General features: G+C 38.6%; 2 protein-coding genes across 3 annotated transcripts in view; one reads left to right on the top strand and one right to left on the bottom strand.

Moving 5' to 3' along the window:
* Positions 1 to 4486: 4486 nt before the first annotated feature.
* On the top strand, positions 4487 to 8596 carry LOC113022431 (parapinopsin-like). The gene is made up of 4 exons (XM_026167833.2): positions 4487 to 4910; positions 5022 to 5350; positions 7478 to 7720; positions 8411 to 8596. Exons 1-4 carry the CDS (start codon positions 4580 to 4582, stop codon positions 8519 to 8521), a joined length of 1014 nt encoding a protein of 337 aa, XP_026023618.1. The 5' UTR covers positions 4487 to 4579; the 3' UTR covers positions 8522 to 8596.
* Positions 8597 to 8683: 87 nt separating this feature from the next.
* cacna1da (calcium channel, voltage-dependent, L type, alpha 1D subunit, a) overlaps positions 8684 to 20129 on the bottom strand; it is a 69950-nt gene continuing 58504 nt past the window's right edge. For both annotated transcript variants that reach the window (XM_026167827.2, XM_026167831.2), the window contains 11 exons: positions 19937 to 20039; positions 19661 to 19762; positions 17997 to 18130; positions 16461 to 16577; positions 15657 to 16048; positions 14586 to 14612; positions 13804 to 13932; positions 13550 to 13689; positions 12625 to 12731; positions 12061 to 12378; positions 8684 to 11894 (listed from right to left, as the gene is read on the bottom strand). In XM_026167827.2, the coding sequence (XP_026023612.1) occupies positions 11589 to 11894; positions 12061 to 12378; positions 12625 to 12731; positions 13550 to 13689; positions 13804 to 13932; positions 14586 to 14612; positions 15657 to 16048; positions 16461 to 16577; positions 17997 to 18130; positions 19661 to 19762; positions 19937 to 20039 (1875 nt within the window). In that variant the 3' untranslated portion in view covers positions 8684 to 11588. The remainder of the gene's footprint in view (positions 11895 to 12060; positions 12379 to 12624; positions 12732 to 13549; positions 13690 to 13803; positions 13933 to 14585; positions 14613 to 15656; positions 16049 to 16460; positions 16578 to 17996; positions 18131 to 19660; positions 19763 to 19936; positions 20040 to 20129) is intronic.

Below are 20129 nucleotides of genomic sequence, written 5' to 3'. Positions count from 1 at the left end.
TTGCAATAAAAGTGTTGGATTGTGCGCAGTTTTCACTCTCTGGTATTCAGTCAGGCCGAAAGATGTCCCCATCGTCCTGCACCTTAAAGGCTGATTAGGAGGCGATAATGATGTCAAGGCAGCAGGCGGGTTGATGCAGCACGCCTCCCCTCCTCCCCCCCCCGTGCCACCATCACCTCACCGGGAATCCTGTTTCGACTTGAAGCTTTTATTAGTTTAGTAATTGCATCATACATCAAAGTTGTGAGGAGCCTCTGCTGCCTGCGACGTGTCGATAAGGCGCCCGCATGTTGGATGACGGACAGTATCATCCAATGTCTTCTCTCTGACCGCCCGCTCTGTTCAGCGGCTCCCAGAAAGCTTTAATTAAGTAAATAAAAGCAAGCAGTGGCATGGTTTGAGGTTTTCATGTATTAGGATACAGAGTTCATTGACTACATTTCTTATGATCTCCACCCACAGAATGCAGCTTGGGTATATTTCAATATATCTTGTTCTCGTCGCTGCAGTGTTTTATGTAAAGCAGCCTATAGAGAACCCGAGTTATTCCAGGGTCTCTTTTTAAGCATAAATCTGTGTTTTCAGGTAAAAATTTATTTACTGATCTGTAAATTTTACTGCCCCTATCAGCTGAAAGTAGAGTCTGATTAGCTTAAGTCATAATTCAGCTAATCAGGTGCTGAGTTTGATTTACAGCAGCATGAGATCAAATATGATCAATTGAGGTTTGTCTAAGCAACTCTGTTTATAGTGTATCAGAAAAAAACGTGATTCTAGGGGAAAGCAATCTATTTCCTTGATCATTCTCTGATCCCTGACACTTTTCCTCCTGAACTCCAGCTTGATTGCTTTTACTTCCAGTCTATATTGGTCCTCATGGACCCTCTGGTCCCACCCCAGAAAACGTTCACCAAAAGACAGACTTCCAAGCAGTAAAACGTAGTCAAGGTGTAGTCATAATAATATTGTGAGGGGGATGGATTTGGTCCATGCCCTTTGACCTCTATTGTCATGATATGGATCTATGTTGCCTGATATCTGAACAAGTTGCCTAAATGCAGGCTTGTTTTTTTGTTCTTGTTTTTTTTTAAACAGACTTAGTTTAGTTTAGAGTGGCTTGAACTTGATTCTTCTGTAGTTGAAAAGACCCTGGAGTATTTGTGCTTTGTTGACCTCTTGGACTGTCTGGGCTCTTCTGGAGTCTGTTCATTTACTGTCCAGCCTTGAGCTAAAGGTATACCTGAGACTACATGCTTGTTAGGGCAGTTGGTGTTTATATGCATTACTTTTAGGTAGGTGTGTAAATGTTGAACTGGGCTGAATGATAACCATTAAGAAAGTAATGGTTGAGACACCTTCATGAATGGGGAAAAACAGAGGGCTGCAAACACTGAATACACTCAAGAACAAAAAGGCCAGGTTAGACTCTGTAAAAAACAAACAAACAAACAAACAAACAAACATCTAAAATAATCCTCAAGTCCACAATTCTGTTTGGAGATATGATACCATGATTGACTGGCACCAGAAAGATGGGAAGAGAAAATTAAGGAGAAGGAGAGAATCAGCTATCTAAAGCATGCCAAATATCTGATGAACATGATGGAGACCATGTTATCACACAGGCATGTACGGCTACCAGTGGAACTAAGCTATTAGTGTTTGTTGATGATGTGACTTGAGATACAAGTACAGAGGCTGAAGTGTGCAGGCCTATACTCTGTTTAGATTCAGCCAAATAATGTTAAACAGACCAGACAGCACTTGGATAGTGAGTTTCTTAAGACAAAAAAAATGGGATGTTCTTTATTAGCAAAGTAAGTCACCTGATCTCAGCTGCTTATTATCTCAGATAACAAGCAGCAACTAAACGTGGCTGCAGTAAAGATCTGGCAAAGCATCTCAAGAGAGGAAACACAGCAACTGACATCAAAGTATTAAAATTAAATATTACAAATATTATCTTTGAAATTAAGTTAGATCATCAAATTACCGTTGTGCCTCTGAAAATGAACATAGAGTAAATGGTTAACTGAAAGCAGTGTGAGTATCTGTATTTACTGTCCTCAACTAAAAGTAAATATTTCCAAATTTATTTCGCAGAATTTATAATATATATATTTATTTATCGTACATTGTTTTGTTAAACACAGATCTACCCACCAAAGTCATGTTATACCATGCATAAATACAATATTACATGCAAGCTAAATAACAGCTGTTAATTTTACTGTGTGCATACTTTATTAGCAGGGTAACAATAGCATCAAGGTAAAAACAGAAAAGTCAGAAAAGTCAAACAAGGGCACTGAAGGAACATGGAGTGAGGAGTAGTGACACAGTAACACACTGTGTAGCACAAAGTGCTCTCTAGTTACACAAGTAAGATTAGTACAATAGCTTTCCTAAGAGCTGTCAACAACAAGAGCTGTCAACAACAACACGGTCTTTATGAGCAGATAGATTTACCCAGGAGATGTTCTGGATGTGTTCAAATCTGCCAAAAATATTTTGGGGAAGTAATTTGGAACAACAACATTTCAATATCAAAGTGCTTTCAGTGATCTGAAAACAGTTTTAACATTCTCATGAAGGTATGAAAAGTAAAGTTTTCCTGGATGAGACAATTTCCAAGAATTCAAGTAAATGTTAACCGACAACAGTACGGCCTCTGATAGTGGGATGGGCTTCTTTTTTTACCACTTAGGTAAGATTTTGTTTCAAAATGAAAGAGAAGTGCTATCATCTGAATTAAAAAAAGAAAAAAAAATCTTTTCATCAGTGCTCTGGAACCCACGACCCAAACAGTTGTAATCTGTGTCTTGACTTGATTGAAAATAAGCCTCTTAAAGGGTTAAACATCGGACACCTCTTGGCATGTTCTCTTGATAATCTTGAGGATTAACCTCACCTTGCAACCCCAGCAGCTGCGGATAACTTAATTCAGGCCACTTCCAATGGTCATTCAGTCTTATGTATTCAGCAAAGGCCATGACTGAGTGAACTGTTCTGGCTTGCTGTGCCATATGTTATTAAGTCTAACATATAAATACAGATCACATTTCATCATCAAAAATTGGTTGTGTTTTTTTCTTTACTTTTTAATCACTGCTGTGAATTTGTGTAACACATTAATTAGTAATCCAGCTAGCAGTGAAATAGTAATATAATAGTAATATTACACTTGTAACGCGTTGTTATAAATAAATATAGATCAAATAAAAATATTTATTTTTACTTGATGATTAGGTTCAAACCTAACCTTTGCACTTGTTAAAGTGTTTGCATCTTGTTGTTGTTTGTCTGAGTTCTGGGTTTAGGTGGAACTTTAATACAGAGTTATTAATAGCACATCACCGTAATCCTGAGTCCAAACAGCCCGTTACATGAGTTTGTAGCTAAAACGTAACCGGTTACTTCATCGCTTGTTTAATCGAATCTCTCTTTAAGAACTAGTCTTAAGCCAGCCTTCAGAATAAACTTTGTTGCACACAGAGAGACAAAATTGTTCACATCAAACTAATTCCACATAATATAATTAATGCAATGATATATTTACCATTGTCATTATCCTACACAACAACTACTTCATGGCTTTGTCACCCTGAAGTAAATATTTTATTCATATAGACTATAAAAATACTCAATATATATGTTTTGCTTTCTGACAGAAATCTGTTATTAGTAATATAGTTTCAAAATTAAGTTTGTTGAAGACATTTTTATGCCAACATTCAAGAGAAAAATATTTTAAATCCTCGGACCATTTTGTATAACCCTTCCTTCCCCAACTCACTCAAATCCTAAAGATAAAACTACTCTTGAAGAAAAAAGGATAATTTAATCACATTTGAACTAATTTGTTACACTATTACTGTCATTTTATTGATCTAAAAAATAATTTCCAAGAAAGATGATCATGTTTCTTACGCTGCTGTATTCAAAATTAGCAACTTAGAGAGTTTAATTATGCCTATGCTTTTTCTATACAGAGCAGTAGCACTAAAAGATGCATATTTGAAAAAGTTACAGTTTGATTTTTTTAAAAATATATATATGTCCTCATCTCAAGAAGTCACTAGGATGAGTGAGAAAATGTTTCTCCCACAGAAAACGCAACGTCTAGATGAACAGAATCAACTTTTTGGGGCACACAGTCCTAATTACAGTAGTTAGCACATGTTGTGAAACACCTCTCTCTAAGCATTTCACAGACAACTAAATCAGCAGTCTGATTTAGTTGTCCTCTGTGAGGGGGAGCAGTCACAAATAATCTTATATTATTGTATTTTTATTTTTGTTGTATTGTCTTGCTTTTCTTCTGTACTTGCTCAGTGGGTTGAGCGCAGCAACAAGCACTGCCTGTTTAAATCCTTTTACAATTAAGAAAAGGGTGGGGGATCAAGGACCATCATTTTGGAGGAATTACTCTTTGGTAAGTCCAGATCTGGAGGATTTATTCTTAGACTCGAGTCGTCTAATCTCCACTGTCACACTCGAGTAGTGAGATATTGAACTCTGAGCACCTCCAGGGAAGAAAAGACGACCATACCACTTTTTTTCCTATAGTTTTGCATCCATGCAGCACTCTGGATCTTTGCAAAATGCTTCTTTTTACCTGGGTCCGCAGGGGGAACCCTCTCTTCCACGGGCTGGCTACATCATTCTGTCCATCATTATGGCCATTTTTACTGGTCCGGCCATCACCCTCAACGCTACAGTGATTATTGTATCCCTCCTGTACAAGCAGCTGAGGCAGCCGCTCAACTATGCTCTAATGAACATGGCTGTGGCTGATCTGGGCACAGCCATGACCGGAGGAGTGCTTTCTGTGGTCAACAACGCCCAAGGGTACTTTTCCCTGGGCAGAACAGGCTGTGTGATGGAAGGTTTTGCTGTGTCCTTGTTTGGTAAGTTCAAAGAATACCACATGGAGTACAGTGTCATTAAAAGTACTTTCACCTCCACTAGCGTCCGTGAAAATTCAAATTTTATTTTATTTACTTATTTATTTATTTTAGGTATCACATCTCTGTGCACCGTTGCTCTGATCGCAGTGGAGAGGATGTTTGTGGTGTGTAAGCCACTGGGACAAATTACCTTCCAAAAGAAGCATGCAGTTGGAGGTGTTATATTATCTTGGCTGTGGTCCCTGACATGGAACCTGCCTCCATTGTTTGGATGGGGAAGGTATGAGTTGGAGGGTGTTGGGACATCCTGTGCGCCAGACTGGCACAACAGAGACCCTCAAAATGTCTCCTACATCGTGGTTTACTTTGCGGTGTGCTTTGCTGTTCCTTTTGCCATCATCCTGGTATCCTACACCAAGCTAATGTGGACGTTACACCGGGTGAGCTATTATAGATCAGCGTTGTAAAAATAACACGCATACTTTTAAGTTATGGTGTTAAAGTCATCTGCGGGATTTGTAGCACAATGGAAGTATGTGTTTGAATTTACATTATAACTCTGATCACTAGTAAAATCTCTTATTTTTAAATTTATCATATTTAACTGACAGCTTTAGGCTACACATACTACTCACAATAAAGACAATATACTATAAGAAGCAGAGGTGTGGACTCGAGTCACATGACTTGGACTCGAGTCAGACTCGAGTCATTAATTTTATGACTTTAGACTTGACTTGAAAAAATGTTCTAAGACTTGTGACTTGACTTGGACTTTTACACCAATGACTTGGGACTTGAATTGGACTTGAACCGGTTTACTTGAAAAGACTTGATATTTTACCCCAAATACAAAATTTAACATGCATATTATATAGAGATTGAAAATGTGACGTCATTCACGGGTAGAACCGCAAAGGATTCTGGGAACTCGTGGCAAGCGGTACTAGCGCACGCAGGCTTTCAATTAAAATCAGTTATACAGCGATAAAAAGAAACAAAAATGTCAAGAAGCTGTTGTATTATTAACTGCAATAGCCGGTCGCATGACAGCCACGGGAAGCCGACGGGTAAAGAGATCGGTTGTTATCGGATTATGTCATTGAGGAGAAATTGTTCGAGCCATGTTTCCGCAGTAACAAAGACGCGACGGATGGCCTGGATTGCAGCCATTCAAAGATCAAATATAACGTCCTAGAACACTCCAGCTCACAGGTTAGTCTGCTCCAAGCATTTCCACAAAGGTCAGTCTGCTGTTGTAGTTAATGCGTCATTTTTCTTAACATAATTGGTGATATAGGTTACAAGCAAGTCTGGCGCTGAACAGAAATTGTGGCGCTATGCTCCTTTATTTATTGTGCATAAATAGTGAATTGTCCTGACACAATATTGCGTTTCGCTTCTGTTATTATGGTACATTGACAAAAACATATACTTTTATTCACAGGATAAAACAGGTTTTTTGTATCACTAATTGCCCAGTACGATTACAGCATACAGTATTATTGTCACTGCTACATTTCTGTGATGCTACCAGAAATTATTTCCACTACTAATTAATTACCGTTGAGCTCAAAGGTCCTATTAATAAACGGTTAACGAATGTGTATTTATGATGACGATTTGTGAGACTGGTAAACTTATGATATGTACGATGGTCTTTCGTTCTACACGGTGCATTTCAAGGTCCTGCACCCATCCGCAGCGACCTGAAGTTACTAAACTTCATGAGTGTATGCACTCACTCCAAGAAGCGTATAATTATAAATATGCATATAAATATGCTACCATGAGATAGCTGACTTCATCTAACTAGCAAATGTTTTCCAGGCTACGTTGGTGATGCAGTTTTTTTTTTAATGATATATTTTTAAAAAATATCATTTATTTATGTATGATATTTTTGTCATGCGATTTTAAAGCCGGTCCTACAACCGCATCCAAGAATAACATGCAGCTTATCTCAGAACTGTCGGTGAAAATTATTCTTGGAGCTAGGTTTAATTGAGCTGCATTTTAAAGAGGTGCAATTTCACAATTTGTGTATATTTTCTAAGTTCACTATTTTGTCATGTGTTGAGAAAAACACAGATTTAAAAATTACATGGTCTAATATTTACATTTAGCATAAAACTGCAACATGCTTTTTTTCGTTTTTTTTAACGATTCGAAAGGACTTGAAATTCAAAATTTCAGACTTGTGACTTGACTCGGACTTTTACACCAGTGACTTGAGACTCGACTCTGACTTGCCTGACATTACTTGAGACTTGACTTGAGACTTGAGGATAAAGACTTGAGACTTACTTGAGACTTGCAAAACAATGACTTGGTCCCACCTCTGATAAGAAGTGTGTAAACTTTATGATACTGTGTTTTATTTTTCTGTTTTTTAAAGGTTAAATCAGTTCTTACCAGCTTTTTTAAAATTCTAATCCTGTTCAGTAAAGTGTTTAGTGTCTAGCTGGGGCTTCTTGTCACTTTCAGTTCAGTCTTGAATCTTACTGCAGAGATGTTTCCTCTCTAAATGTCTTTAGTGACCCTATCAGTAACACACCATTTTACAGGTATCAAAGATGGCTTGTGTGGAAGGTGGCGCAGTGGCTAAAGGGGAGATGAAGGTGGCGTCCATGGTGATCCTGATGGTCCTGACATTTCTGATCAGCTGGATGCCGTATGCCACCCTGGCCATGCTTGTGGTGTACAACCCAGATGTGAAGATTCATCCTCTGGTGGGCACAGTGCCTGTTTATCTGGCCAAGAGCAGCACTGTGTACAATCCCATCATCTATATCTACCTCAATAAGCAGGTAATAATTGTATTCAGCCAGATATGGTAAACACATTGAGGGGAACTAGTGAATCAACTCTTTTTTCCGTCACATGAGCACCACCCAGTGGGGATAAAATGTATTACACAGCTATTCAGGAAATACAGGAATAAATACAACACTGTTTCTGTTGGTATTATATAACTTACAGATTTGATATATTTTACGTTGAATATTCCAGTTTTAATGAGAAAATTTTAAATTTGTCTACAGTAAATAAACCATTTCACCCCAGTTTAAAACGAGCAAAGGGTTTAGAGTCTATTTTTGTTTATTTTTAATTTTACAGTTACCTTCACATATGATCAATTCTCCCATAAAGCCAGTAAAACATATTTTCAATAGACACAATAGACACACAGGAGGGGTTGTAGTTACAGACATGTATGTTTTTTCTTAAATGCATATTTCTGTGCTTACAAAAGCCTTATTATATGTTTATACTCTCTTTTTAAAGCATATGTGTAGGGTTGGCAATGAGTTACATTTTAAAAGTTATTTTTATTTTGTCACACTTTAATATCACTGTTAGTGTTTGTTTTGTTGTATATGATATAACCTACAATCTAAAAGCCTATCTAATGTACATAGTTTCTACTGTATATGCTGATAAATCAGAAATGTTATTATTGACTTACAATAATAGACTGTGATATATGTTTCCTTTAGTTCCGTAAATACGCTGTACCCTTCCTGATGTGCGGGAAAGAGCCATGGGAGGACGATGAGGCATCGGAGGCGACAACAACTGTGGAGATAAACAAAGTGTCTCCTTCCTGAAATGTGCAAATGCAACATGCTTGTAAAAATTCATTTTGCAGACGTCTTCTGTCACATTACACAAACGTCAGTGAAGTTATGCGTTTGAATTATTTGTTTTTATTTGCGAGGCGACACTCACAGCAACTGTCTGTCTGCTAAAAAGTGTAGAATGCAAAGAGATTAGAACAGCATTTCAGCATAAGTTTATTCAATGATGATCAATAGAAAATAAAATATCAGTATCGATTCAAAGAAAATCAAGGCCAAAATAAAATAAAATAAAAAATACAAAAAATGTATTGATACAAAACCTAGAGGGTTATAGTAAAGCATTTGCTACTAAGAGAAAAGATGTTTACTCAATAAAAACATTAAGGAGCAGATATCAAGACTTTCAAGTAGAGAACATTACCATGGGTCTTTCCATATTGTACATATATTACATTATCTTCTATTTTAATACAGCTTTCTGAACATTAATAGTAGTAATAGTAATTATAATCATAACAAGATGAAGAAAACTAATAGAAACGTTCAAATCAACATGTGTTTCTCTGTAAACTGGTACTTGATCATTTTATTTTATTTTTTCTCCTACCTGCAAAACAGAGGAACAGTGCACCTTGAAAAATGTTTTTAATACTCTTTCATTCCCAGCATTATGAGGTGAGGTGTAAATGACAAATATAGATTCCACTAAACCATACACACAGTCACAAAAAGTACAAAATTGTCTCACCTTAATACACAAATCTGTTTAGAAAAGGGAGAAACAAAAAGCACTATACAGTTACTTGTGCAAAGACAAACAGCTATGTGCTAATATTTAAATACCATTGGTAGACTGAACCAAATCATTATATTCTTTTTTTCTTTTTTCAGGAATCCCTGACATGAGGTAAAAGTAAGTTCTTTTAATCTTTAGTTTAACACAACTTTTAAAAGTGTTTACAAAATAATGCATATCTTCAGTTCATCAGTACTGTAATTGCTACGAATAGTACAATGTGCCTTTTATGTGCATTGGTCCTTTTTATGACAGTTATCAACAAAAGGACTACAACACTTTTTTTTTTTTTTTACTCACAAACAATTCAAAGAGCCCTTTCAATGTGCACACAAAATGGAAAACCTACATTTTCATGACAGTATTCGGTTGAATTAGAGTACAGTATGCACTCGCCTACAACAGCAGGTCACATTAACCCTTAAACGCTCTATGGTAACGCCTGAAATAGCCCACCTCAATTTATTTAGTCCAGTATCTTTATGCAAGAGAAAAACGGATGATGAATGGTTAAAAGATATTTTGTTGCCTTGTGTTTTTAAACTTGTGGGCTCCAGCTACTCCTTTATTTAAACGTACCCAGTGTGGGGTTTGCCATTCATTTTCATACAGTCACACTAAAATCCACGTTCAGCCCTAGTTAATCTCAACGAATCCACTGTGGGATACTGGGACAAACAGATAAGCTGTGACAATGATATGTCTTCACCAATGCCTAACGAGGTATACTATACGCAGGAACCAGGGAGGCTGAGAAAGAAAGGTTGGGGGTGTGGGGGTTAGTATTGCTTTGCCTCTCTGCAGCATCCTGACACCAGGACACCCTCAGTACTTTCACCTAGAACACATGTTGGGGCTGTTTCCGGCCCTTGGATGTGTGCATGTGTCTTCTGCCACCTAAGCCCTCTCCACATACAGCATGAAGGCTAAGATGTGATAGCTAAGATTCGGTACAAAGGTCTAACGAAACCCTGCCATGACCAACAAAGAGTGAAATTCCCAGCATGAGCTTTGAAAGTGTTAATTTATCCCTGTTATTACCATCTATCAGTTTTCGTTCTTTCAGCAGCAAAAAGGCATTTCAGTAGGGGCTGACAAAAACCTAGGTTTGACTCCGAAGCCAACTGAAAAAAGCAGCATTGTTAATGCACTACGCATTTTAAAATACTGTGCACAAAATATGCAAACAAATGTGTTCGTCACATCTGTGAGAAATTTCAGCACTGGATCCTTGAGGCTTGCCTTCTAAAAATGCTCCATTGTCAGTTTGATGAAGTAACAAGTGTACTCCTATGCTAAGGAAACAAAGCATATCTTGTGCGGTAGTGTCGCCACATAAGCAGAACCTCTAAAGAATGCTGTCGTCATAGGCAAAATAAAAGGTGCATATTGGCAAAAAAAAAAAAAGCAAATAAATATCCGAACAGTTTACCTAATAAAATAATGCAAGTCTGCTTTTATAGTATAACATGAGTCACAAGGGTCCATATTGCTGATCTTTTAAATGATACATAATTACAAAATATAGAATATCTCTTTACAAAGTTTCTTTTGTTATATAATACAATTTACAGCATATCAACTATGAAATATTAATCAGGCTATTCTAAAGTGTTAAAATAACCTGCCTGCTAGTGCATTTATCACAAATGCTTTAGTTGCTTGAAAAGTACATATCTCAAGTTGAATGATGCTATAAGTAGGACTGTTAGTTCCTGCATAATCTGGTGCAACTCAGCTCTCTATCTCACTATTTCACTCAGCTCTAGCGATCTTTAAACGATCTGCGCTAACGACGAAGGGGTCGAGTTATTCTAAAAACTATGTGAGGAGATATGCCTTTCTATGCTTGCATTGAAAACTTGCATGATATGCCAAACCTTAAAAAAGTGACTGAGGTAATGACATCGAACATCTGATTGTCATCACCCTTAGAGACCCACCCTCTAGAGCATCTCACACCTTTGCCAGTTGGTCCATCTCTTTCACTGGCATCAGCGTTATTGTCTTTGACTGGCTGCAGGCAGAACCTGTATATTACCATCAGGTCAAAGCCTTTGGAAGGAAGATCCAGTCTGTCCCTCTGTGCTCAACAGGAATGGTAACTGGCTCTGTGCTGTGACCTCCACGGCTGGCAGGTGGAGAACAATTAAACGAACAGGACTTGTGTGTCTCTCATCCCTATGCCTTTTCTCTTCACTTTAAAGGCACTTCTTTGGGTCAGAGCCAACAGATGCATTTCTTTTAAATTTTCGCAAATCTATAAGGGTCCTAATGTGCAGAATCCTCCAGCCTCTGCTATAAAGTTGTGATGCAGATCATCTCGTCTGCCAGGTCCTCCTCGTAAGGACCTCTGGGTTCTGTCTCTGGCTCTTCATCACTGTAGCTGGCTGCGGTGTCCGGCAGTTCATAATCCCTTGGAGTCAGAAGGGGAAACACATTTACCCCATTGATACCCGGGGACATTCCTCCATTCAGCAGGTGGCTGGCTGCACTCTCCATCTCATCTATCGTCATCTCACATGCATCTGCTATCTCGTGCTTTGTGGCAGCGACAAACTTGGGATCCTTGGCATATCTCCCAAGTCCTTCTGATATCAAAACCTGTTCGGAGGAATTTGAAGAAAAATATCTCAGTGTGGATTTTTTTAAGACTGTGTTTTGTGTTTTGTTCAGATGACACAATAAATCTGAAAATGTGCTTGTGAGATCAAAGCCCAGGTCATGCAAAATTTCCAGTAACTATTCCACCAAACAGCCTTAAACTCACCGCTTCCACAAGGCTTGTTGCACTGCCTCTTTTCTGGTGGTACTGGTTATGGTACTCCGGAGGAACCTGCAGGTGCACAGGTGAGTACGTTCTCTGGGAGAACTCGGGATCGTCTGTGTACCAGGAGCTCTTGCGCACAGACACTTGGCTACCAACAACACTCTCCCTGTGTGGGTGTTCCACACGTATGAGAGGGGTGTAGTATGGTGACTGGTCTTTACTGGCCGGTGTGGCAGGGGGTGTGGCCCAAGAACGGGTGGAGCGGGTTGGGGAGAGGCGATGGGCTCTGCTAGAGTCCAGCCCTGCTACAGCCATAACCTGATGGGTGAAGAAGGAGGATTTTGACGGTGGAACACAAAAGTGACTTGAAGTATAGTTAAACTGTGCCACCCACTTGGGAAGCAGTTCTGTTTGCTGCTATTTCATAGCTGTGTAGTATCTCGATTCAACAGTTTTCTGTGATATTTAGCAATTCATTTAAGAAAGCTGATGCAATCTGCAACTTACTAACAAATGTCACTCCACCCAAGGCCAAAAATGTAACTTAAAGAATGTCTGTGTTACCTGGTGCTGCATAAGGTGCAGTGGTAGAGCAGTACGCTGATGTGGAAGCTCATCATGGCTACTTTGTCTGCGCAGACACTCAAAGTTGAAGGATGGCCTTCTATTACCTGAATTAATCCAGAGTAGAGCAGTGAGCATTAACTTAGAAACAATGAGAGAAATTCAAACATACGAGTAATACAATACAATAAAACGAACAAAAAGCAAAGTTTGTGTACATGTACAACCTTTAAAAGAAAACTACAGCTTTGTGAGGTTTGTCCACAAGCACACAAAAAACCCCACACAGCTATTTTATGTTGCTCATCTATTAAAATCACCTTAACTGGATAGAGGATTAACATTTGCCACTTTAATAATTTCAGATATTAAGAAAATCTATGCTCTGATCAATGTACTAATGTACAATGTAATAACAAGCTATGAAGAAATGAAAAGCAAAGAGGGGTGTGCCTCACGTAAAAGCTTTCTACAATATTTAACATTGACACATGGCACCAGGTCAAGGAGGACGACAATCACAGGCTGTTTTTATGGGATGAACAATTTTAATATTTTAGCCACCTTACTTTTTTGGAACCAGAGCCCACATGAAAGGGAAGGATCTGACCAAAAACCAAGGACACTATTACTGTAGCGACAATCACACAATAAGAATACCCTAAAGCATACCCTTCTTTCCTGTCTGCTTACTCTATATCAAACCATAACTGACTAAATGAACATCAGGCCGTGTTAAATAAAGTCATTACTGAGAGTGTAGACTGATTGAGAAAGATTTTTTTGAGCATAATGCTTATTTTTCTAATTGACTCCTTTTTGCCCCCTACTGGCCATTAGAAAGAATGCATTCAAATATCAGCCTCCACTTTCAGAGAAGAAAGCCATGTCTATCTTTTATATATAAATGATGGTCATAATATACCTTGAGGTGTTGCAGGAAGCAATCTTCTCTTTGGTGACCTCCGTGAGTCGCGGTAGAGAGGCTGCTCATCATCATCGTAGTAACTGTCAGGATGATGGTAGCCTTTGGGAGTCTCATACTCCGTGTCGCTGTTCTGATACCTGGTGAACATTACATTATGGGATCCATTATCCAAAACACCTTTGGAATAAATTTCTAGCCAAGTCAGAATGAAATTGCAACTGCAAACTGCAAAACTGTGAAAAGACTGTTACCTGTCCCCTGACAGCATACTGTCATCTTCATAAAACTCCTCCCCGCTGTAATACTCCCCGGAGAAATGGTCTTCATCAAACTCCTCCTCCCTTCGGATGGTGGGATGGCGACCATCCCCTCTGTGGGACCTGTGAAAGAGCCAGGGCAGAGGGGTTAGAGCGTGCACACTGTTACTGTCGTTATGGGGGTTACTGCTATACTGCCATGCACTGCCATGCAGACACAAGCCTACAGGGGGCAGCAATTCAAGAGACCACCCTTTTACAACCAAACCAAGACAAACAGAAGTCGTGGGTTATCTCTGCCATGTAAACACCCCATCCACTTTGACATTCACTACTTTAATTAAAACACATCTCTTTCTAGTAAGTCATGACGTTAACTATATGCAGTGTTGCGGGAAATGTGCACTAAACAGAAGAAGTGGACACAAGTAGTGATTTTCACTCACTTCATTTCAAACATTCTCATACACTCCCCTGTCTTCAAGCATCTGGGTAGTCCTTTAAAGCAAGCGCATCACTTTTACACATGCATTAAGCAGGGCTGCTCTCAGCACAATGCTGACCACTCACATTCATTTCTCTATTATTTATCCAACAATGCATAAACACAACTGTGCCATAACAACTAGGAAAGCAAAATGACTGGCCAGCATGTAATGTGAAACACTGACTTAGCAAGGATGCAACAATTTCCAAAACCAAGTCAAAATGAAACAAAAGTCCTTCTTTTGCTGTTGAGACACATTGCTGGAACCAAACCTAGAAAAACAACATACCTAACATAGGTCTCATAGTAGCGCCTTCTGTCCAAGAAAGCACAGGGATGGCCAAGAGAAAGAATTTAGTTAGGAAGGAGAAAGGGAGAAGGAGAGAACACAGGAAACTGGGTGAAGAAAGTGTGACATATATATCATACAGTATATGAAGCATATACAGCATTCTCATATATATGTACAAGGAGAACAGAGAGTGACGGCGATGACTCCACTGTCGGCTGACAATTCCATTATCTACCTTTAAGATAAGAAACAATCTGAGAATCATTTCTTTTTCATAAAGAGGAAGCAATGAAATTGTCCCCCAAACTTCTTGGGCACTAAGGAAAAACAGGCCCAATACTGGAGAATGTAGTTTAAACAGAAGATGGGAAATCAGAAGAAAAATGTGCTACTGGTCACAAATTAAGTGTCAGTACAAGAGTAGGCTTATGATGCATGGTGGAATGAAGTTTCCAGTAGAGGCTAATGTAATGGAAAAGTCTGATAAGAATCTGCCTGTGGAAAAACACAGTAGCAGTATTGTCCATCGATGTCTGACAACAGCAAGCACTCACACAGTGAATAACCACAGTGATGTTTTTAAAAATAAATCCTCTTATGTGTTGTTGTACACCATAAGAAGTCTCTTCGTGACTATCACTGGGCAGAAATGAAGACAAGGACACCTCTTAATATGTGTTAGTGCTATATGTTCTTCCATAATTATCAAATTCATTGTAACATACACTTGTAATTACATTCATACAAACGTGGTATCTGACTTTTCTACAAAGATTTTCTTACAGATAAGTTAGTTCAGACAGTATTGAAATTCCTGCTGCAACAGTCCATGTTGAGCACGTCTTGATGTGACGTAATATTTTACATGTTTAGTCCACATGTAATTGCAACATTTGACGCGTAATGGGAGTAAGTACACACTGCCAAATAAAATGTGCCAGAGACAAAGGATACAACAACAGGGTGTGAATGGAGCTTCAGGTTTATATAAATTTATATAAATCCACTTTCACTCTATATTGTTTGATCTAATTCTGCAACATGACATAATGATCACTGTGTGGATACCTTTGACCCTGGGGTGTCCGTGGCTTGTCGTAATCATAATAGGAGCTGCGTAGACCTGGATAGCCATTGGGAGGTGCGTGTTCGTAGTAGCGATGGTGTCCTCCGTTGGGAAGACTGGACACGTTGGCATTGTTGAGGTTTATGTTGGTAGATTTGGGAGACTTTCCGTAGGAGTTGTGGTGGCGGTGGTGATGATGGTGGTGGTGGTGATGATGGTGGTTGGGATGGGACATTGCATTGGCTCTAGACAGGCGTCCTACTGGCTGCTCCATGTGGGCGTAGTGAGGTGGAGGCTGCACTTGCAGAGGGCGCTGAGTGGCATTGGTTTGATGCCCATTGGATCGCCGATGACCACCATTCATGAGATGGTTACCAAAGAGTCCACCATTACGCTGTGAAGGAACACTCACAGTAAAACCACCAGCATTTCTCCTTCTTACAAGACAAATGCTATTGATGTTAAGTCTGAGGGCTGATATTGTTTAAGAAAAATATATGTGCAAAAGTAAGTTAGGAAGCTGGTACATGGCATGATGTGCGAGCAAAACAAAACACTGTTTAGATTGTTGGAACTGAAATGGAGAAGAAACATAATAAAGCAAAATGAACTCATTAGAAGAAAAAAAAACTTACATATTGCAGATATAAAATCTGAAGCTAATGCTTCTGCTACAGATTTAGCTGCTAAATGCTTCCTACTCCATTTCCATCTACAGCTAGCTTTTTCACACATACCTTTCCATGAACAAGAATTAATATTTACAAGCACAAACATTTCCCTTTGTGTAAATTTGAATCAGTTACCCTATAAATTTCCTCGTCTTCCTCTGGAATAAAGTCTATTAGTTCGTCATCCTGCAGATCACATGATATCGCCCGGCGAATTTCAGGCCCAATATCATGCAGCGTACGAAGGCCAGCCTGGAACCATGACAACAACAAGGCTAAGAGCTATGGTTGTGACCTTCATCTTAAAACTCACAGTGCGAACTCTGACATCATACAGGCACAACCACCACACATACTGAACATACACGCACCTGTGCTGTACAACACCTGACACTTACAGTACTTTCAGACTGTGAGAGATGAGAACACAGAGACAGGCAGATGTGCTCTCCTGAATGTAGCCTTCGGTAGATTCCAGATATGCTTCTGTCACATACTGGGAATACTTTGAGTACTGCAGGAAGTAATTTAATATGAATAAAAAAATGTGATTCATGGCTATTTCTTGAGTTAAATATAGAAAAATGTATGTTCAATCACCCATATGTTGTGTTTAGTATTCGATTTTCACTGCAATGATTGCAATTTGTCAAATAAAACTTGACAGAAAGAGAAATCAACAACTCAAAGAATTTGATTGCTGCAGTTGCCTTCCTATCACCAAGAACGGGAGATTATGTTGACTGTGTGGTGCCTAAAATGACTGGATTCCAATTTCTTAAACATCTTATTAATTTGGAAAAAGAGAGCAATTTACATTTCAGGTGAAAGCATTGCATGTAATTATATAATTGATTCGTTTTACTTTTTTATTTATCTTCATTTTTATTCTGCTATTAACTTACCTTCCCATTTTTATGTTTTTTCTTTAAATTAAATCATTTTTGTATGTACTCATTACTGCACTACTTTACTTTACTTTTACACTTCCAAATTACTTAACATTACTCCAAAAAAGTATTTATTCGTATATTTCGCTTTTACTTTTGCTGATGTTGTTTTGTAGCCCTTTCAGTCCCTTTTTTTCCCTCTGAAATATTTTCCACTAGTTGGATGAAAAAAATAAAATGTAAATAATGTAAAAATATAATTTTCTTCTCACTCTTTTCTTTGTAGATCTATATAATAGCAGAATACATAGAAAAAGTTAAATATAAAGAAACTAGTTGGTCATGTTTTTGTCTGACAGTGATATATGGGACTATACTGACGCCATATATCATACAATATAAGGTAACAGAAACTGCAACAAGCTTTGCATGTGAAATTCATGAGTCGTGGACTGTGATGCACAGAAAATACATGCAATGGTGGCTGAAGACAGTGATGTGCACTTAACATCAACATCTAGCTATTTTTTTGAGACACAGAAGACACAAGTACTAAATTCACACAAGAGAAACATAAATCACAGAATCATACTGTACACCAAGATCATGAACGTCCTGCTGGATCACAAACCATAACATCAGCACTCTTGATGAGTTTTGAATGAAATGCACAGAGATGTATATCAGATTTAACAAAGTTCATTCATTCATCCATTTTAACAAAGGTCTCAACAGCCCGTCTCACGTTGTCAGAAACACACTTGAGTGTCGTAAGACTCACCTGTAAAGCAATGGCTGTGTTGTTCTGGGAAGGGTGTGCACCCACCAGGCCTTCCTCTTTACGTTTCTTGAATTTCCTAAAGTAGTCCTGTATCAGGAAGGTGGCATAGAACTTCCCCACGGTTACCTCATCATCTGAGTGAACAGACCACACAAATGCTTCCTATGTCAGCAACACACAGTACCCTGGGAGAGAGAGGGAAAGACTCTTCTCTTCCCTCGTCTATGGGTGGTGGGGGTTCACCACCTTAGAACTTAAGAATAGCGAGGCACTTTTTAACCTCCACCAACCAAATGATTTCTAACCAAATGTTATAAATCCATTTTGATGGTGTATATACTTTACCTCATTATGTACCAAATAGGATCATTTGCTGTGTATCAGAAAGGACAGAGAATGAACATATCCCAACATGTCTTCATGTGTGTATTTCTGTGAGATTACATGTATGTAAGTATGTCTGACTTGTGGATGATTTAATTGGAGGAATTTGTGTTCAAACACCTGCAACATTAAAAGGACTGATAAAACTTTAAATGATTACTATTGCTCTGCAGAAAGTCTTTTCTTCTTCAAGAGAAGATCAACAAGAGCATTTGAGCTCATTGGAAATTAATGAACAATTTTAATTCTGTTCAGTTAATCATGACAGGAAAACAGAAAGGCTTTTCAATTTTTAAATGTGTATCAAAAACAATTTTTCCATTTAGGCCACTTGATTAATTTGTTCAAATTTTTCTTAAATTTTCTTTTCTAAATCTTTCTTGGATGTCAAAGGATGCTATTGAATGTTTTTTAACTGCTTTAGCACATGCAAGCAAGCAAAACTACAGTATGCATCATACATGTCGGTGTGTAATTTCATATGCTTGTGCTCATGTATGCCCCTACATAATATTATGTATGCTTTTTTTTCTAAATACTGTACTCAAAGCTTGTGTTCTTGCATGTATATTCTGCCATTTTTTGAATTTAAAAAGCATGTACGAGTGTGTGAGAATCATTCTGAAGCAGGGGTCTGAATCACTTTGAACAAGCACGCTGGGGACAGAGATCAGAGAGAGAGGCAACACTAGTTCCATGCCACCACCCTAAAACAGAACTGCTTCAGAATATTCTGAAGTGTTTTCAAAGTTTTGGACACAGAGATACAAAAGTATGAGAAGAAAAAAAGCTCAGGCAGTAAAAAAAAAAAAGACAGAAGAGAGAGAGTAGAGACAAGAAACAGATAAAGAAGGAAGGACAGAGATGTTGGAGAGAAAGACGAAGCATGCTCTTGCACAGTGGTCTATAAGGCCATGCAAGCCCAAAGCCCAGCAGATAGTCAGTGGCCTCCATCAGCATCCAGGGCAGGCGGGAGGGAGCAGTGTGTACTGAATACACACAGACTAAAAAAGACATACTGCTGAGGGGACAACAGGGAGAAGATGAACAAAGCAGAAACAGCACAATTTAGCCTTATTTATATGTGACACTGTCTCAGTGTGAGCGTGAGTGTTAGGTTTATTTAAGGACTTGGTTACAAAATACCTGTTTGGAGTAATTATATGTGAACAGCATGGAAGCATATGGTTTGTGTGTGTGTGTTTTCTGCAGGCTGCTTTAGGCTGATTTGTGTGTCAAACAGAGGACATGAAGGTGTCTGTGATGTTAATTCCACTAACCACCAGCAGGAGGCACCACTTGATCCAGCAGCTTCATGCTGGTTCTCTTCCAAATTTTCTTGATGACAGCTCGCAGCTCTTCATTGGCCTGCTCTAGATTACCTGCACCACAGGGAAACAAGCATCCCTGAGAACCCAGCCCTCCACTTTACAGCCATTTAAACTGAAGTTGAGAACAATTAATGCAGTGTGTGCGTGAGCTGAATTTTGGGGGAATATTTTTCTTTGTTCTCTTAGCAGCAATTTAATGAAATGTCATTCATGTTTGATTTATACCTTCTGTTTTTATCTTTAGGGCTGTCCGCACCAGTGCAAACAAAGTGGCATTAAACATAACAGTACCATCACTGTTCAGAGGCATGTTCATGGCTACCAGCCTCTGAAAGAAGAGAACAAGCCTTTAATATTGTTGTAAAATAATCATCATTTCTACCTGAAATTATTAATCAAAATGACAGGAGAGAAGAGA

Source organism: Astatotilapia calliptera, chromosome 5 (genome assembly GCF_964374335.1).
Source record: "Astatotilapia calliptera chromosome 5, fAstCal68.1, whole genome shotgun sequence".
Classification (NCBI taxonomy): Eukaryota; Metazoa; Chordata; class Actinopteri; order Cichliformes; family Cichlidae; genus Astatotilapia; species Astatotilapia calliptera.
The sequence above is the reverse complement of the archived record's forward strand: the minus strand, read 5'-3'. Positions and strand labels throughout refer to the sequence as shown.